Below are 15,352 nucleotides of genomic sequence, written 5' to 3'. Positions count from 1 at the left end.
TTAATCCTACAGAAATATCGCCTTCCTTTCACCCTGGATAATAAGTTATTATATATGCCGGAAGAACTAGATAAAAAGTTATTATATATGCCGGAAGAACTTAAGTAAAAAGACAGGTGAAACCACTAAGCGATTTAAACTGAATTTTAAATACGGGAGCCATAGCTCATGAAATCATCAAAATCGGTCTAACATAAGACTGTTAGACTTAGATTTTGATGATTTCATTTTGCATATTTTATTATCCGTAGTCAAACTTAGGCTACTTTTTTTTGGTATTCCCACAGGAAAGGATAAATAAACGAGAAATGTATAACGCGGGTGGTTAAAAGTTAGTTTGCCATAAATTGTCGTAATGACGAAGGAATCTTCAATTTTTTTGCTAATTCTTACAATAGTGAATTTCCGGGGAAAAACTAGTACCTAAACATAAAAAAACTCCATACTCGTTATCGAATGACGTGACTATGCGATGTCTGTAATCCGAAGTTACGTCCCGTCCCCTATGCAGGAGTTCGGGCGACGGCGGGGGTGAAGATTGGATGGAGGGCGGTTCTTGATACAAAATAATAAATGTAGAGAAATGAACCCTACAATATTTACTTGGATTGGTCTTGTGTAATTAAATATACAAACAATAAAAAGGTAACAAAATATAAAATTAAATGACATATTCCTACAAAGAATTCTCTAAGAATATGAAAAAAAAGGCGCAACTAGAACAGCCTGATATCTCGTCGCTGCATTTATTTCGCTGCTGTACCTATCACATTACAGGTGAACGCAATACTATTAATCACAAACATTTATGAATCTTTTTATTTAATAATAAAAAAAATATGCTCTAACTATTAAGCACATTTTTTCACAAGCACGGTCAACCAATATTTATTTATTCGTGGAAAGAAGTACCAGTTTACCTATTACCTAAACAAAAGATGTTGGTTCTCCTAGAAACTAAATACATAAAAAAGCGCGTTTGACGTCAATCTGCCTGATGGTAAGCAAGTTAATTTGTTTTGAAATGCTGGTAGGTACGTGTAGTTTTCAATTACGCCTTTGCCAAATTTGTTAAAGGTTACCCTTCTGTTTTTTCGACATTTGGTGTGATCGGTGCAACGTCTTCCGCCCCCGCCTCGACTCTAATTAGGCTCACATTCTCATTCCGTTTTCGCGTTTAATTTCGCCGGCGGTTTCGCCTTAATTACGTTATTTCGCCACAGTGTTGTACTTTGGAACCTAAAACAAGCAGCCGATATTGTACGTCTCGATATTTTAATGAGAGACGCTTTAAAATATTGAACTTTCATTTACGAATATAGTTTCCGTAAATGATAGTTTAATACCCATGCTTGTGATAGCGAAAAAAAAGAACGCGCTTTTTCTCTTCCCTCAACGTGTTTATTTCATTTACGTATAGCTTTAAAGAATATAAAGACAAGCTCAAATAATGTCAACTTTCATGCTCAGCGTTAATTTAAAGGCACATTATGTTGAAAATTCGTCCACTCATCGTCCTTATTGCCGCTGACAAATACTCAAACGTAGGCAAAAGAGAAAATAACATTGCTAACAAGATGACTTACACTTTCCTACATTTGAATGTGCAGTTCATCGTTGTAATTGAAAAAAAAAACACTTAACAGGTATATACAGAGAAGGGAAGCTCGCTTTGTTGACGGGTGGTTGCTAATAAGATTTTTAAACGGCAAAGTATCCAATCAATGGGGCTTGAATAATGAAAATGCCACCTGCTTGTTCCCAGGCCTCCCCACGGACCTAAACACGCACCGTGTTACGCGACCATCGCAATTGAAACCAATAAACGACTCTATGCGATAGAAATTAGAATTTAAATCACAATAAATTTACATCGTCAACAGACAAGCTTGAGTAATTATCTACAATTTTGTTTCGTGTCTAAACCTGATATTATAATATTTTTATTTAAAGAAGTAGCTAGACTTCGCTCGCGTGTAAGTTGTAGTCTGTGTATACTTATTATATATAAGCTATATGGGTATTATTGTTAAGTTTCATCTAAATCCGTTGAAAAGTTTTTTCGAGATCTTTCACGGAAAAACTTGATTTTGGCTTTCGAATGTACATATATATGTATGTGTCACTTAATAAATCATTCAAAACATAATTACACATTTCTTCGATTTAAGAATTAAATTCTAAAAATTTCAAGAGACTTGCATAAATTATTTGTTCCATAATATATTAGATTATCAATATTTGCTTTAAACGCAAGTATCAAGAAATACAAAATAACTGTTGACAAAAGGTACGGTAAAACGTAGTTAGTTATGTCTATACAGCTTGGATACTTGATTTGACCAAGATCACTATCGCATACAAATTGTGTTTTTTCAACCCCGAACTTGGATTGTGGCAAAAAAGACATTAGACTTAACGAAGGGCAACGCTGCGCACGCGACGGTCCCGCGCCCATTAACAAGCACGCAATGTTACTTGATCTTGTACGGTGCCAAAGTTATATGAACTTAGTATGAGTTACTTATCAAATCTAAATTGTGGAAGCTTCATGGCACCTTCTGCATTTGTAAAATGAAGCTAAAAAATCTAATAAAGAAATATAAATATTTCGGCACATATCTACATGTAATAAGTGTGGTGATTTTCTATTGGGCCAATATTTGTTGAACTGAATAGATTTCTTAAATTTTATTGAAAACTTTTATGACATACAGGTATTTTGTGTTCTTAAGACTACGGATTTTCTTCTTAGTTGTTTTCATGTTGTCCATGGTCACATTCATCGTTCCCTCAAATTAGGAACAGGTAAAGTAAAGTGACCCCTCGGATACATTCAGGCACAGGGTCCTCTCATAAGACTAAATTGTACAGTAGTTCATAAATACAGGAAGCAGAAGACTGCTGTAAACACTGAGTCAAAAATTTTGTTCCCTGCACGTGACACTCCTTTTCTCTCTCATATTTTCATCAAATCCTGTAATAAATTAATCTGGACGGAGGTACAACCCTTTTATTATGTTAGACACAGAAATTAAGCAAATTACATTCAGCAAAGCAAATCGTTCCAAAAGAAAGGGCTACTGAAATAATTGTCTACTTTACTCTCAGAGAAATAGAATTACAATCTAAATTAATTACGCTTTTAAAGCGTCCGTTATTCTTAATTAGTTTCTGCACCGCAGCGGAAGCTCCAGCCCGCTCTTAATGAAGGGTAGTTTCAAATCAGTGCGTTTGATCAACTCTGTGCAGTCTTAATTACGGCACCCGTTCCGCGCGGGACAATCCGGTTATTTATGACTACATAAGCTTGATTATTCTTTAATGAATACTTGTTTTAAAACGTTTAATTAAGTTTTATGGCGACAGGGCCGCTCAGACGGCGTCCCGGCGCTCCGCCGGCCGCGGGCTAATTGGATCGGGTTGACGCACCTCACCCCGCGCCCCGTGCTAACCGCCCCCGCCGCCCCTCATCCAAGTCCGCTCCTAATTGTATGAAATTGCTAATTGGAAAATTTTATAAACGCGGCCGCCCGCAGGCCTATGCCCGAATTCTACGGGCTCTGAGCTCTGACCAAGGATTGGGAAGAAAAATTAATTCGGGCCAAACCTTTCAATACTTTTCAAAAGTCGTCCAATATTAGCCCAATTTGTTTCCGTAACGAAGTACTTTATTTTTAAATCGGAACATTAAATACATACTACATTTTTCTTTTTTGTTACAGGTCGTGTAGTTGTGGTGTCCAGTGCGAGCGCTCGCCGCTCCAACCGTCAAGCTGGCAGCGAGCGCGTTGAGCATGAACCCGCACTACCACGGGTACACAGAGCTAAGCTCGCCGCACCCGCCGTCGCCGGAGGCCGCATTCGCCGCCAACGGCCACGACTACCCTCACAACAACAACAATCCCGCCCTCAAAGAATGCGCGGGCTGCGGCGGCAAGATCGTCGAGAGGTTCCTCCTGCACGCGCTCGACAGATACTGGCACCACGGCTGCCTCAAATGCACGTGTTGTGGCCAAGCGCTCGCGGACATGGGCCGATCCTTCTATTTCAAAGGCGGAATGATATTATGCAAAAACGACTACACGAGGTGAGCTCATTAATCTTCATTACTAAACGTAGACCGACTTGTGTGTATATTTAGACAATGCCTTTGTTATTTTTAGTGCTTAGGCATTACAATTTGGGTCGGGTCTGCCTAACTCGAATCCGCCTTAATTTATTTAATTAACTCCGAATTCCATTTAAGCTAACTGTTTAGCCGTCGACGCAGCTAATTAACTCCTATTATGGGCCGACGTTCGGTATCCTATCGATGGTTCCCACTGATCAATTTTTTATTTCGTCATTTTACGATGACAATGGCTTGTCTGTCAAACGCATCGGAAACCCAAAAAACGATACCGAGAAAGCCGCGAGCGCATTGTTATTAAAATGCTGTGAGCCGTTGCATTTTCTACCTGGCAGTGGACAAAAAGCGCACAGTTTTGCACACAAGCGATCGACGCGTCTCGTGGCCGCCAAATTGGCCTCGTTAGAACGGTTAGGACGCTGGGATTAATATAGAAAGCGGCGGAACCAAGTTTTTATACAACTGTTTCATTAATTTAATTTATCGAATGTATTCTGTCAATAATTTGTGTATAAGTTGGCCATAAAAAAATTAAGATATAGTACCTAATTGTTTAAAGTAATAGGAATATTTTGTCGAATGTAGATAATATAGAATACGGAAAGGCTGTAAAAACTTATGTGCGTTTTAACATAATATCATTACCGACTATAATATTGTGATAAATAAAATTTTTTATTTATGAAGCACCTATCGTACATTTATTCTCTAAATTTACGACTATTCAGTACCTACATTATTATTTTAATTGCATATTTCAACTGAACAAAACAAACAAAGTTTTAATTGCAACAAATAGATCTCTAATTAATTTAATGAAAAGCCACGGCACTCTATTAATTGTTCATTGTTTGAACATAATTTGAGTTTTATGTGAGGTTATAATTAAACTTTGTCTTTATTGCTATGCAGTCACATACCGCTTTTAGTGCAAGTTACAAATGAGTTAAGTAATTCTTCTCTAGTTTTTCTATGCGCTGATTTTTATTTACTTAGGCACTTATTACATTATTTGCATAACATACTACATAGGTCTATTGCACAAAAGGCGGATGTAATTTAAGAATACAGGTTAACCAAAAACACTGAGGTCTATGTTGATATTAGAAACTAAATAAACAGTCAAAAAATACCCAAATATCTGTCGTATCTGAGTATTGAATATTTTATTTGAACATTTAAACCGAGATTTATTTATTTATTATTATTTTGTACGTAGTAAAAAGCGACGTGAGGCGACGTGGGCCGCACATGGACCGCAGCTGCCTCGGGCGCGCCCTCCGCGTTAATTAGCTAAACGCGTGGAATTCAACCCAATTACCCGACTACACCGCCCATCACGTGCGTTTTATAATTCGACAAACATTAACGTTTCTTTAACAAATCACGACATTCGATCCCTCTATTTGGCGTTCATATAAACTCGTTTTACACTGATTTCCCTTGTTTACCGGTGGTTGTGAGCCAAACTAGAGCGAAGAGTGGGCCAACCGCGGCGCGGGTCGTGCGTCGTAGATTCGATAAAGCTCGTCTCACAGTTGACAGAGACGGCGCGGCCTAACGAGCGGGGCGGGGGGTGAGGGGCTCCAGAGGGGGATGAAGAAGTGCGGTTCCGTGCATGTCTCTGCTGATTGACCCGCGTCACTCGGCAAACAACAACTAACGAGTCGGCCCCCGCGCCTCCAGCAGCCTCAGGTACGGTAATTCGCTCGAATCGCTCCCGCGGCGGCTGCCTGGCCCGCCGACTTCACTTACACGCCTTCCTGATTGAGACTCCTTAACGAAATTAACGCTCTCTCACGCAAACAAATGCCGTGTTTATCCGCCGCCTTTGTCCCGATATGATGGATTGCGGTCTCGCTCCAGAAAGACGCTGATGATGTTTCGTGCTGCTGATTACTGTGTACGCACGAAATTAGCCGAGGTGTTGTGCGTATGCGAGTATGGAGGCGGAAGTGTTATACAAACATTAACGACGGCTTAATTCAAGTTTTATAATGATTTATTACGTCTCTATTGTTTGGATGAAGACATTAACGTTCGCTTAGCGGGGGAGGAATTTATGAATGTACTTAGTAATGATAGGGCTGTAAGACCTGCATCATCAAAGTATTTCAATACAAAAGGATCAAATTCCAATCGGAAAAAGTCCTTACTATTTACATTCCATAAGAGGTGTTCAAAAACCGTGATGTAGGTCGGCCACGTCCCGCCGGCTATCTGAAAGCAGGTTCGTTAGTGCGCGTGCGGGCTCCGTCAATCAGCGAATCAGAGCAATTGCTGCTCAATCGGCAATCAGCCGCCTCGCCGCTAACGAGCGAACACAACTTCTTACCCACTTCTGCTAACACTTTTACGCTAACATTCCATTCCACTGCAACTGCTAGTTTAGTTCTAGTTTAAGTAGCCGTTTTTCTTGTTCGAATGTAGCAAGTACAAAGTCAGACATTGTTCATTTACCTTAATTCGCATATCAGATATGTCTCGTAAAACTGATGTTGGGAAAAGATGAGTGATATAGATATCAATGTCAACCGCAGAATTGATTTTGCTGAAATTTTAAATGCTGATTGTTATATTGATGTTAGAAGAATATTTGGAAATTCGATGCACAGCTCCGAATATGATATTCATCATTTTAAGTCTATTTTCTTTCTTAGATTCTCTGCACCAAAGTGAGGACGGTCAGTGCGTTGAGTTAATTTAAATTTCTTACGACTTGATCTTACTATTTATTTTATTTTGTTAATTTCATCACCGTACTTTCATCTATAAATAAAAATGCTCTATCATTTCCTATGTCATGGCTATTGGTCTGATATTAGGGCATATATTTAAAATCACTATAAGAATACAAAGCTAGACAGAGTCCTATCAATCATAAGAACTCGTTGAATACAAGTCAACAATCGATATACATAACAAATACAATTACAACTCTAATTTTCAAAGCTTCTATACTCAAAATTGACGCAGACTTGGACATAGTTATAATCAAATTGCGAGCGAAGATCGCTGGTCGCACGGTCTTTAGTTTTAGTTTAGGAGTTCACGATGGACAGCCAAAGCCAAACACAAACGAAATTAATTGGGGTCATACGCCGTCGTAATCCAATAGCAATGTCGACCAGACGAAGCCTTTCAAACGGACTGGCTTTAAGGAAACTGGATTTGTATTGAGTTATGAAGACATGTTAGATATGGTTTGGATCAATATTCATTCACTGTTAATTGAGACTAGATATCTTGAATAATTAAATCTTTTAGAGCTAACATCGTTTTTCTATTGACAGCTAATCCGAAGAGATAGATTAACTTTTTGATTTATTTATTTTTTATCACGTTTATTGTGTTGTCATTTAAGAAGCGTTAGAAATTTAATAGTCAGTGTAATTTATATGAAATAAAACTGAACGATTTGCTGGTATTTAAAAATTATTTATCCACGTTCTCCAGTGGCTGTGTAGTTTGCGACATCAATTTACGTACAATGTCAATTTGCGCAAGAGGAGTCGAGTCAGGACACAGAACCATAAAATAAAAAGGAAACAGAAGGAAAATGGGTATTCCTATATTTTTATCAAAAGCAAAGTCGGTCGATGAACTACTTTTTGCATGAAAATAAAATATTAAAATTATCAATAATGAAATCAATTTATTTTCTTGTTGCGCAGCAAAAAGTTTGCTTCGTAACCCGTCCAGCCTGATGGTAAAAAGAACAAATTTATCTCTCATTTTTATATATGTATATAAATACACCATAAATCTTTTAACAGTTTTTTGTAAAAAAATATAATTCTCATGATAAAAATATTGATTCTCTCCTTTCCTTGTTTTGTGACGAGACACAGGGCCTCATTAGGAGGCGGTTGCAATTAAAGTGTGCGTCTTTTGCGCCTTAACGACCTACCAAATTGGACGCCCGCCCTGGACACGGCTTTAATAAATACAAGTTTCGACATCGAGCAATAAATACCAACTAATATGTGTGAAACGAGTATCGAAAGTGACTGTAATTGGATAACATTAATGACCGGCGTGAAATCGAGGAAGAAGATTAATGTTAGGTAGGTATAAATGCCTATTAAAATGTTAAAATTATATAGCTTATTGGAATATTAAAAGATGACGCTTATATGGTAAGTTCGTCTAAATACTATTACTATCTTTATATAATTTTGTGACCAAAAGCAGATAATTTAAACGGGATTCTGCTACGATGAGGAAGACCCAGCAGTGGGTACTACTACAGTACAAGCTCGCTGCACATCATTATGTGTGTAAGTGAGGCTCAATATTCGGCGCATTTATCATCGTATCGAAAATTTCATAAAGATCAATTAAATGTTAAACGGTGTGTGTAAACTTTGAAAAGGTAATGAACAATCTTGCTTTCGCATTCGTAACATTTGTAAGGAAGTAAAGATAACTGACAATAAAACAGAAATATTCAAAGAGCGCAATTAACTGGATTAGGCTAAGTTACTTAGTCCACCTCTGGTAACTGATTGACGGGCAGTTCCCAGCAGTGGGACTGGTTCGCTGGACATATGAGTGAGGCTCGTTATTCGGCGCATTTGTCATCGGCAATCCGGCACTGGCGACGACGTGATGTGTGCCGAGACAACATATAGCCATCTAAATCACTGCCCGCTGATATTTGTACACGTCTGCCCACTTCTGTTTAGTGCATTACACGCCTAGCGCACTTAAATCACTTATACTATAGTTACCGTAAAAGTTTACTTACTAAATGAAACGAAATCAGAATTCAAAATGTTCCGACTAGCAAGTATGATAATATTAATGCATGTGGATGAATCAAAAGAAAAATACACGAATCATAGCAGTGGAAAGAGGAAGAATTGTGATCATAGGTATATGTATTTTTAATGGATTTGTTTATGTTAATAAAACAAATAAAAACTGTCTTTGGCTTTGCAGTTGGTTAAAAATTTTATCTGGAATTCTTTTTACAACCTATTACTTATTCTTGCAATAATAAGACTATCATATTAAATATTAATTAATGAAATAATAAGACGATGTCATATATTTTATGTTGACGTTGTATGTATGTTACGATTACTTGCAACGAAAGTAAAGAAAATTATTACACTAATTGGTTAATCTATTTTAAAAATATCCTTTATGACAATTGGTTATCGAAAAAAAACCTTGTCACATATCACTTTGATCGAGACTCATAGACTAAAAGTGTTAGAACACCTAGTTTTAACACTTTCAGTCCATATGTCACGATATTGGGCCTTCAATTTATCTGCGCCGTGCATATTGCATCGTATGCTCGTGTCGTGGACAAACCCAGGAGGAATTCACGTGGCACCAATCTTGTAGTACGTTGACCAAGTCTTTGTCAAGTTAAATTGATACTGTGTTTGGGTTCTTAATTGGACGGTCTTCGCTTACGTCCCGAGATTGACGTTGCAATTCCGCTAGATGCACGGTGTGCCTATAAAGTGCTTTGGTCAAGACAGTGCCAGAAGAAATTACTATGTAAAGAGTTTGGGCCCAGTTCAATTCCATATTTTTATTGTACTAAAAAGAAGGCCAAACGATATCGAGCTATAATTTTGAAGACAAAATTTTCTGTTGTACTTCAACTACTTTGTGTGTGTACGAGTACTATTTCATCATTCTGAGACTCTTTGACACTTATGATTCATTCGATTTTTTTTTCTAGTGGTATTGTTGATGTCGAATGCTATTCCAAAACAATGTATAAATTTTATTCTAGGAAGCAGTTACTAATAAATCACTGTTGTCCCGATATAAAAGATTTCAAAAGATATTAAAACCTAAGTGAAAAATAACACTATTACATAGTTTTTTTTATTGGCTCTTACTTGGCGTGATGTTTTCAACATGTTCGAAGAATAATGTAGGTCATCTTATATTGGTTTTTAATAGTGATAATATGAATTAATTGTAAGAAAATGTTATAGGATAAAAAGTTTTTATGAAATAAGTATAATTAAGTCCTTCTTGTCGTGCAGCTTTATAAAACATAGTAAATAGTAATATAAGTACAGACGGGCACATTTCATAACATAAATTCTAAATTATTTTCATATGTCTGTGCAAAAAAGATTGATATTTTTTCAGGACTCTGCGTGCCCATCAGTATTGCAATACAAGAGCAAACATTTCACGCTCTAATGTTTACCAACTTTTACAACTTTGAACTATTGCTGGCAACTAAAATATTAAATTTTTCCGATAGCGCATCGTGTGCTGTGTCAACAGGGCAGTTTTATTTCTATTCTATTATTAAAACGTTTAATTTAGGGCAGCAGTTTTACACACAAAACGATCAAAACGCAATCTCCCGGTGCCGAATAGGAAACCTATTCGAAATTGATATGGGTGGAGCGCAATGCCGCGTCGCGCCTATGCAGCCTCGTAAACGATACCTGCGCGCGGCACAACGACTGAAACGACATTGTACCTGCCATCGTATTTTCAACTGTTTTATCAACCACTTAGGTACACATCAATCTGCGGACATATTTTCACGTGGCGGGTTACATAGACGAACGAATTTCGTTAATAAATAAACGCAGTGCCCGGCGTCCGGTTGCCAGTTGGAAAATAGGAAAAAACGCGAGCCGGGCGAAAATGTGGTGCAAGTATGACAGCCGAAGCCGGCGTGACGTACACAAATCATTATTCGATAGCCACCGCTGTCAAAGGAATTTTTAATATTGTTTACTTCCCGACATTTGGTTTGTTGCAACGGCATCCACTTGCAGCGTAGGTACATGACGGATTATACCACGTCATATTTTGTAGCGCTTAGTCGAGATTCAATTGTTTAAACCCTTTTTTTTTTATTCCGTTTGCGCATTGCGCTATACGTTTCTCTCAATAACAATAATTCATTACACCGTTGTTAGTCAGGTAGTGTTAGGTACATTTTAAATGATGGCAGATTTCAAGGCGCAAAGGCATCTTGAATGAAATAAATTCAAATATATAAGTATGACTTTTATTTTAGTAAACAAATATTTCCAGTATGTAAACTGAAACCAGCATATTAAAACTAATTTTATTAGTCCCAAGCAGCGTCTCATATTAACCATTCGCAATAACGAAACGTAAATTTTAATTAAGCTGCGCGAGTGTGGCTCTGTGCGATGACGATCAAATCGTATCAATTAAGGGGAAGCACTCAGCAAACTCGGAGTGTGTCGGCGTTAGCTAGTTATAGGTCCCGTCAGATCTTAATTAACCTTATGTGTTAACCTTCCCGTAACTATGAGACGCGTTCTCTGCACTGTAGTGTTGGGACTAAAATCCAAATTAAATAAAGATAGCTTTATTTAGATTTTGTTACTATTTGAGTGTCGTGGTGCCGTGTTGTTCCCTGCACCAAAAAAGGAAAAGAATCACTCCTTCTCTTTACCATGGACATCGTAAAAGGCGACTAAGGGGTAGTCTTATAAACTTGGGATACTTCTATTAGGCGATGGGTTAGCAATCTGTCACTATATGAATTTCAATTTTATCATCAAGCTAAGCTCTGTCTACCCTGCAAGGGATACATACGTATGTATGAACAAAATCTAATGCTGAGCTGACCTGACCTTTTATACTGATAAAAAGTTTTTAGATAGTTTTTTAAATTGTTTTTAATGAGAAATAACTTATACTCTATTTTCCTTTTTATTTTTGCATGTTAAATCTAAATTTAATTTTAAATACATTCATTTGATAACCCACAAGTAGACAAAACAAATTTCAAATTCAAATGACAGCACAAAGAAATAAAAATTAATGTAATAAACTACTGATATATATATTAAAAATATATATTCTTACAATTAAAGTTAAATATTAATTAAGCATAAGTAAGAGTAAGTAAGGATAAGATAATATACAACGATATGCACTCGGCACATCTCTACTGCACCAAGTTATACAACTTATTAATAAATGGAGCGCCTGTACAGATATGTAAATTACTGCTTAACTTATTGAAGATGGCTTAATTACACGCAAAATTAACCGCTTATTAATGTGTTACCAATGAGCTTTAAGTGATTAGTAACAATTATGAACATGTTTGATGTCTGGTTACCGTTGCGGTTCATCTTCCATTTACCTATTTAAATTATTAATAAATAGCTTATTTCCAAGTAAATTGTTTTAAAGTTTCGAAAATTAAACATTTATTTTTGCATTTACTTTGATATTTTGATTATCACTTTAAAATAACCGTTAATTATTTTTTATTAAATACCATAGCCATTTTCGAAATTACGTACAACACCTAAACCCGATCGCACAGACACGCGGTCACCACCAGACGAGTCTATTTTGAAACTTTCTAATACCTAGTTCATCAACAAATTCATTATGTCGTAAAAGACGTGCGCGAGACCGAAATATCGCTGGGCTCGTAAACTCGGTCGTAAAAACGTTTGTTTACTAATTCGAGTGGGGCAGGTGGGGAGACCGCGGCACGCGAGGGATGCTGCTAATCATTATAATAGTTTAGACAGACATCTATATTCAGACAGGCATGTGTCTCTAGCAACGTACATAATAAGTACAGTCGACTCGTCGTTGCGTGACTCGTTTTATAGTTCGTAGTATGACTGATTTATGTGGTATCGAACCACATGGAATCGTTTAAAGGATTCATTACCTATTCACTTCATTATAGACATGTTTTCAAAAGAGATCATGGATTTGGATTTTGAATCTGATCATGAACTGCCGTTATGATTATAATCTTTTTTTTTATTTATCTGTTTAACGAGAGTTTTAAATAACATTAAATTCATTCCGAATGATAGTGTAAAGTCAAGTCGTTAATAAGAGTCAAGATGCGGGTCTCAAAATTGCCTTCGCGGGTCGCAACTTTTAATGAGGCGAAATTCCGTCGAGACGTCGCCTTAACGCAACCTGTTCGTTAGCAAAAACGGGCCACGCTAACACGCGATTAGAATACACCCCCGCGTTTGAGACACACTGGGTTTAAAGATGGCTTTTTATAAGATTCGCACTGACTTATAGTATAGGCCCCATGCTGGTCAGTTAGCGAAGAAAAATCATAATCGGTGCCTAGTGCTGCTCTTTCCGTGCATAATTGTAATTAATCAAGGGAAAGACTTATAAACTAAGCATTATCACTATCAGAATCAAAATAATTTAAACAGCCATAAGACCTTTTAAGACTAAATACAAAGCTTATAGACTTGGGATTCTCTTTTAGGCGATGCGCTAACAACCTGTCACTATTTGAATCTCGATTCTATCATTGAGCCGTATGGCTGAACGTGGCTTTCTGTATTTTGAAGTCTGCTTAGGTACTCTGTCTACTTCGAAAAGACGGAAGGAGGAAGAACATTGACGTGATTATAGGTGTATGTATAATACAATTGCATTAGTATAAAATCGCTATAAAATAAATAGCTGCCTAAAAGTGACACACTTAATGAGAAGTCTTCAAATATTTTTACAGTACTGGAATAGACAGTTCTCAGGGTTAGACAGCTGATATTGATTATGATTACTTCTTGGCAAAGTTCCATCTTTAATAATTCATGTATTTCGAGAAAAAAAAAGATAACATTATATCACAGTGACAACTCTGACACCACTCAATTTATTTTAAGAAAATATTTCGATGATTCAATCAAAAATAGAATAATCTAGTAATAATTAGTAAAGTGATTACTTCCACGTCAGCAGCTTAAGGTAACACCTCATTTAAGTGTTTTTTTTTAACTGAATTTGTACATTACCTAATATTTATTTCCATTTAAAATTATATTATGGATATCTTAAACGAAATTAAATTAAACGAAATAGTGCCATCTTATATTAAAATGAAAACATTTTTGTTCCGATCGAGTTTTCTAGTTATTTTTTTATTGCAGAGTGGGCGCATTTTTATAAACCGGCCAAAATATCAAAAAGAGTCCCACAAAACTACATGTGCCCAGATCCTAACCCGAAAAGATGGGTGCCTCATTTGTGGCGGGCTTTCTCTGTGTTGTTGTCACATTAGCGAATAACTGTGCGGCCAACTTTGTCGATACGTTAATGATGTCGGCGGGACGTCTATTGCGGGGAAAAAACTCTTTTGTCTTTCATTTGCGAGCCAAGTTGTGCTGGCCATTCAATTCGCATACCGCGTGACGCCATGATACTCGCGTTTCCTCTTATTTATATTACCAACCTTAGTTCACCACACATAACGCTGCGATGTGATCCATTAACGTGGGTTTAATCCAGAGCCGGTACTTTAGGAAGGACGCAATCGGAACATACAATGATGACGCTGATGACCCCATCAATCAAATCTTCTAAAAATATTAGGTTTTGATGGGAGTAAAATTTGTTATGTTTCTGTCAATAATATTTTAACAAGTAGGTACTTACATAAGTCGCTACATAATTTGCACAGGTAAGTAAATCTTACTCAGCAAATACCACAGTCAGTAGGTATTTTCATGTTCCACTTTGAATCAATGCAATGTTAGTACAAATATATATTAATATGTTACCTATTAATGACATATTTTACATTGTCTTTTTTTAATAACCTTAATATATAATTCTTTACTACGCTCGTTAAAAATGCGGTCGGCCTTGAAACTTATCAGCAGTTATGTATACAACGTTAACATTATATTGACAAATAATGACTGTTGTATTATTCTAAAACAATTGAAGGTCAGCTTTGTTGTTAATACTCTTCAAGTAGTACCTTACGGTGTGTCCAAAGTCATAAAGACCGTCGAAATGTTACTGGCCGGCCGCCGTAAGAAAATTGAGTTCATGTTTATTCATAGGCCCGGATTGTTTGGTTGTAATCTACAGCGAAATCTGCTAAGCGGCAAGAAACTCATTTTTCAACTTCGTAAATTATCGGCCGATATCCGCGGCTATTTTCTTTCGCATTATAATGAGGTTGTAAACAACATTGTCTAATTAAACTCCTTAATCGCAAAACTCAAACGGTAACCGCTTTTAAAACAAAACCTCGCAATTTTCAGAGCGACCACCGCGTAAATAGCCTTCGTTATATCGGTGCGGCGATCGCGGCTCATTACCTTCGCCCCCTCCCTAATTAGACACCCTTCCTTCCGCGCCCTCCTCCCCGCTGCTCCCCCTCCTTGTCCGGATTGTTTTCTAATAATTCCTTTATTTCCGTGCAGGTTAAACTCGTAATTGCCCTTGTAAGTT

At 37.1% G+C, this 15,352-nt stretch overlaps 1 protein-coding gene across 1 annotated transcript in view; it reads left to right on the top strand.

Moving 5' to 3' along the window:
• Positions 1 to 15,352, top strand: part of LOC106143210 (LIM domain transcription factor LMO4) — an 84,578-nt gene that overhangs the window by 23,932 nt on the left and 45,294 nt on the right. Inside the window, exon 2 of the mRNA XM_013345236.2 lies at positions 3,726 to 4,090. Coding sequence (XP_013200690.1) covers positions 3,798 to 4,090 — 293 coding nt within the window. The 5' untranslated portion in view covers positions 3,726 to 3,797. The remainder of the gene's footprint in view (positions 1 to 3,725; positions 4,091 to 15,352) is intronic.

The sequence above is a fragment of the Amyelois transitella genome, chromosome 2, assembly GCF_032362555.1.
Source record: "Amyelois transitella isolate CPQ chromosome 2, ilAmyTran1.1, whole genome shotgun sequence".
Classification (NCBI taxonomy): Eukaryota; Metazoa; Arthropoda; class Insecta; order Lepidoptera; family Pyralidae; genus Amyelois; species Amyelois transitella.
This window is presented reverse-complemented; position numbering and strand designations above follow the sequence as displayed.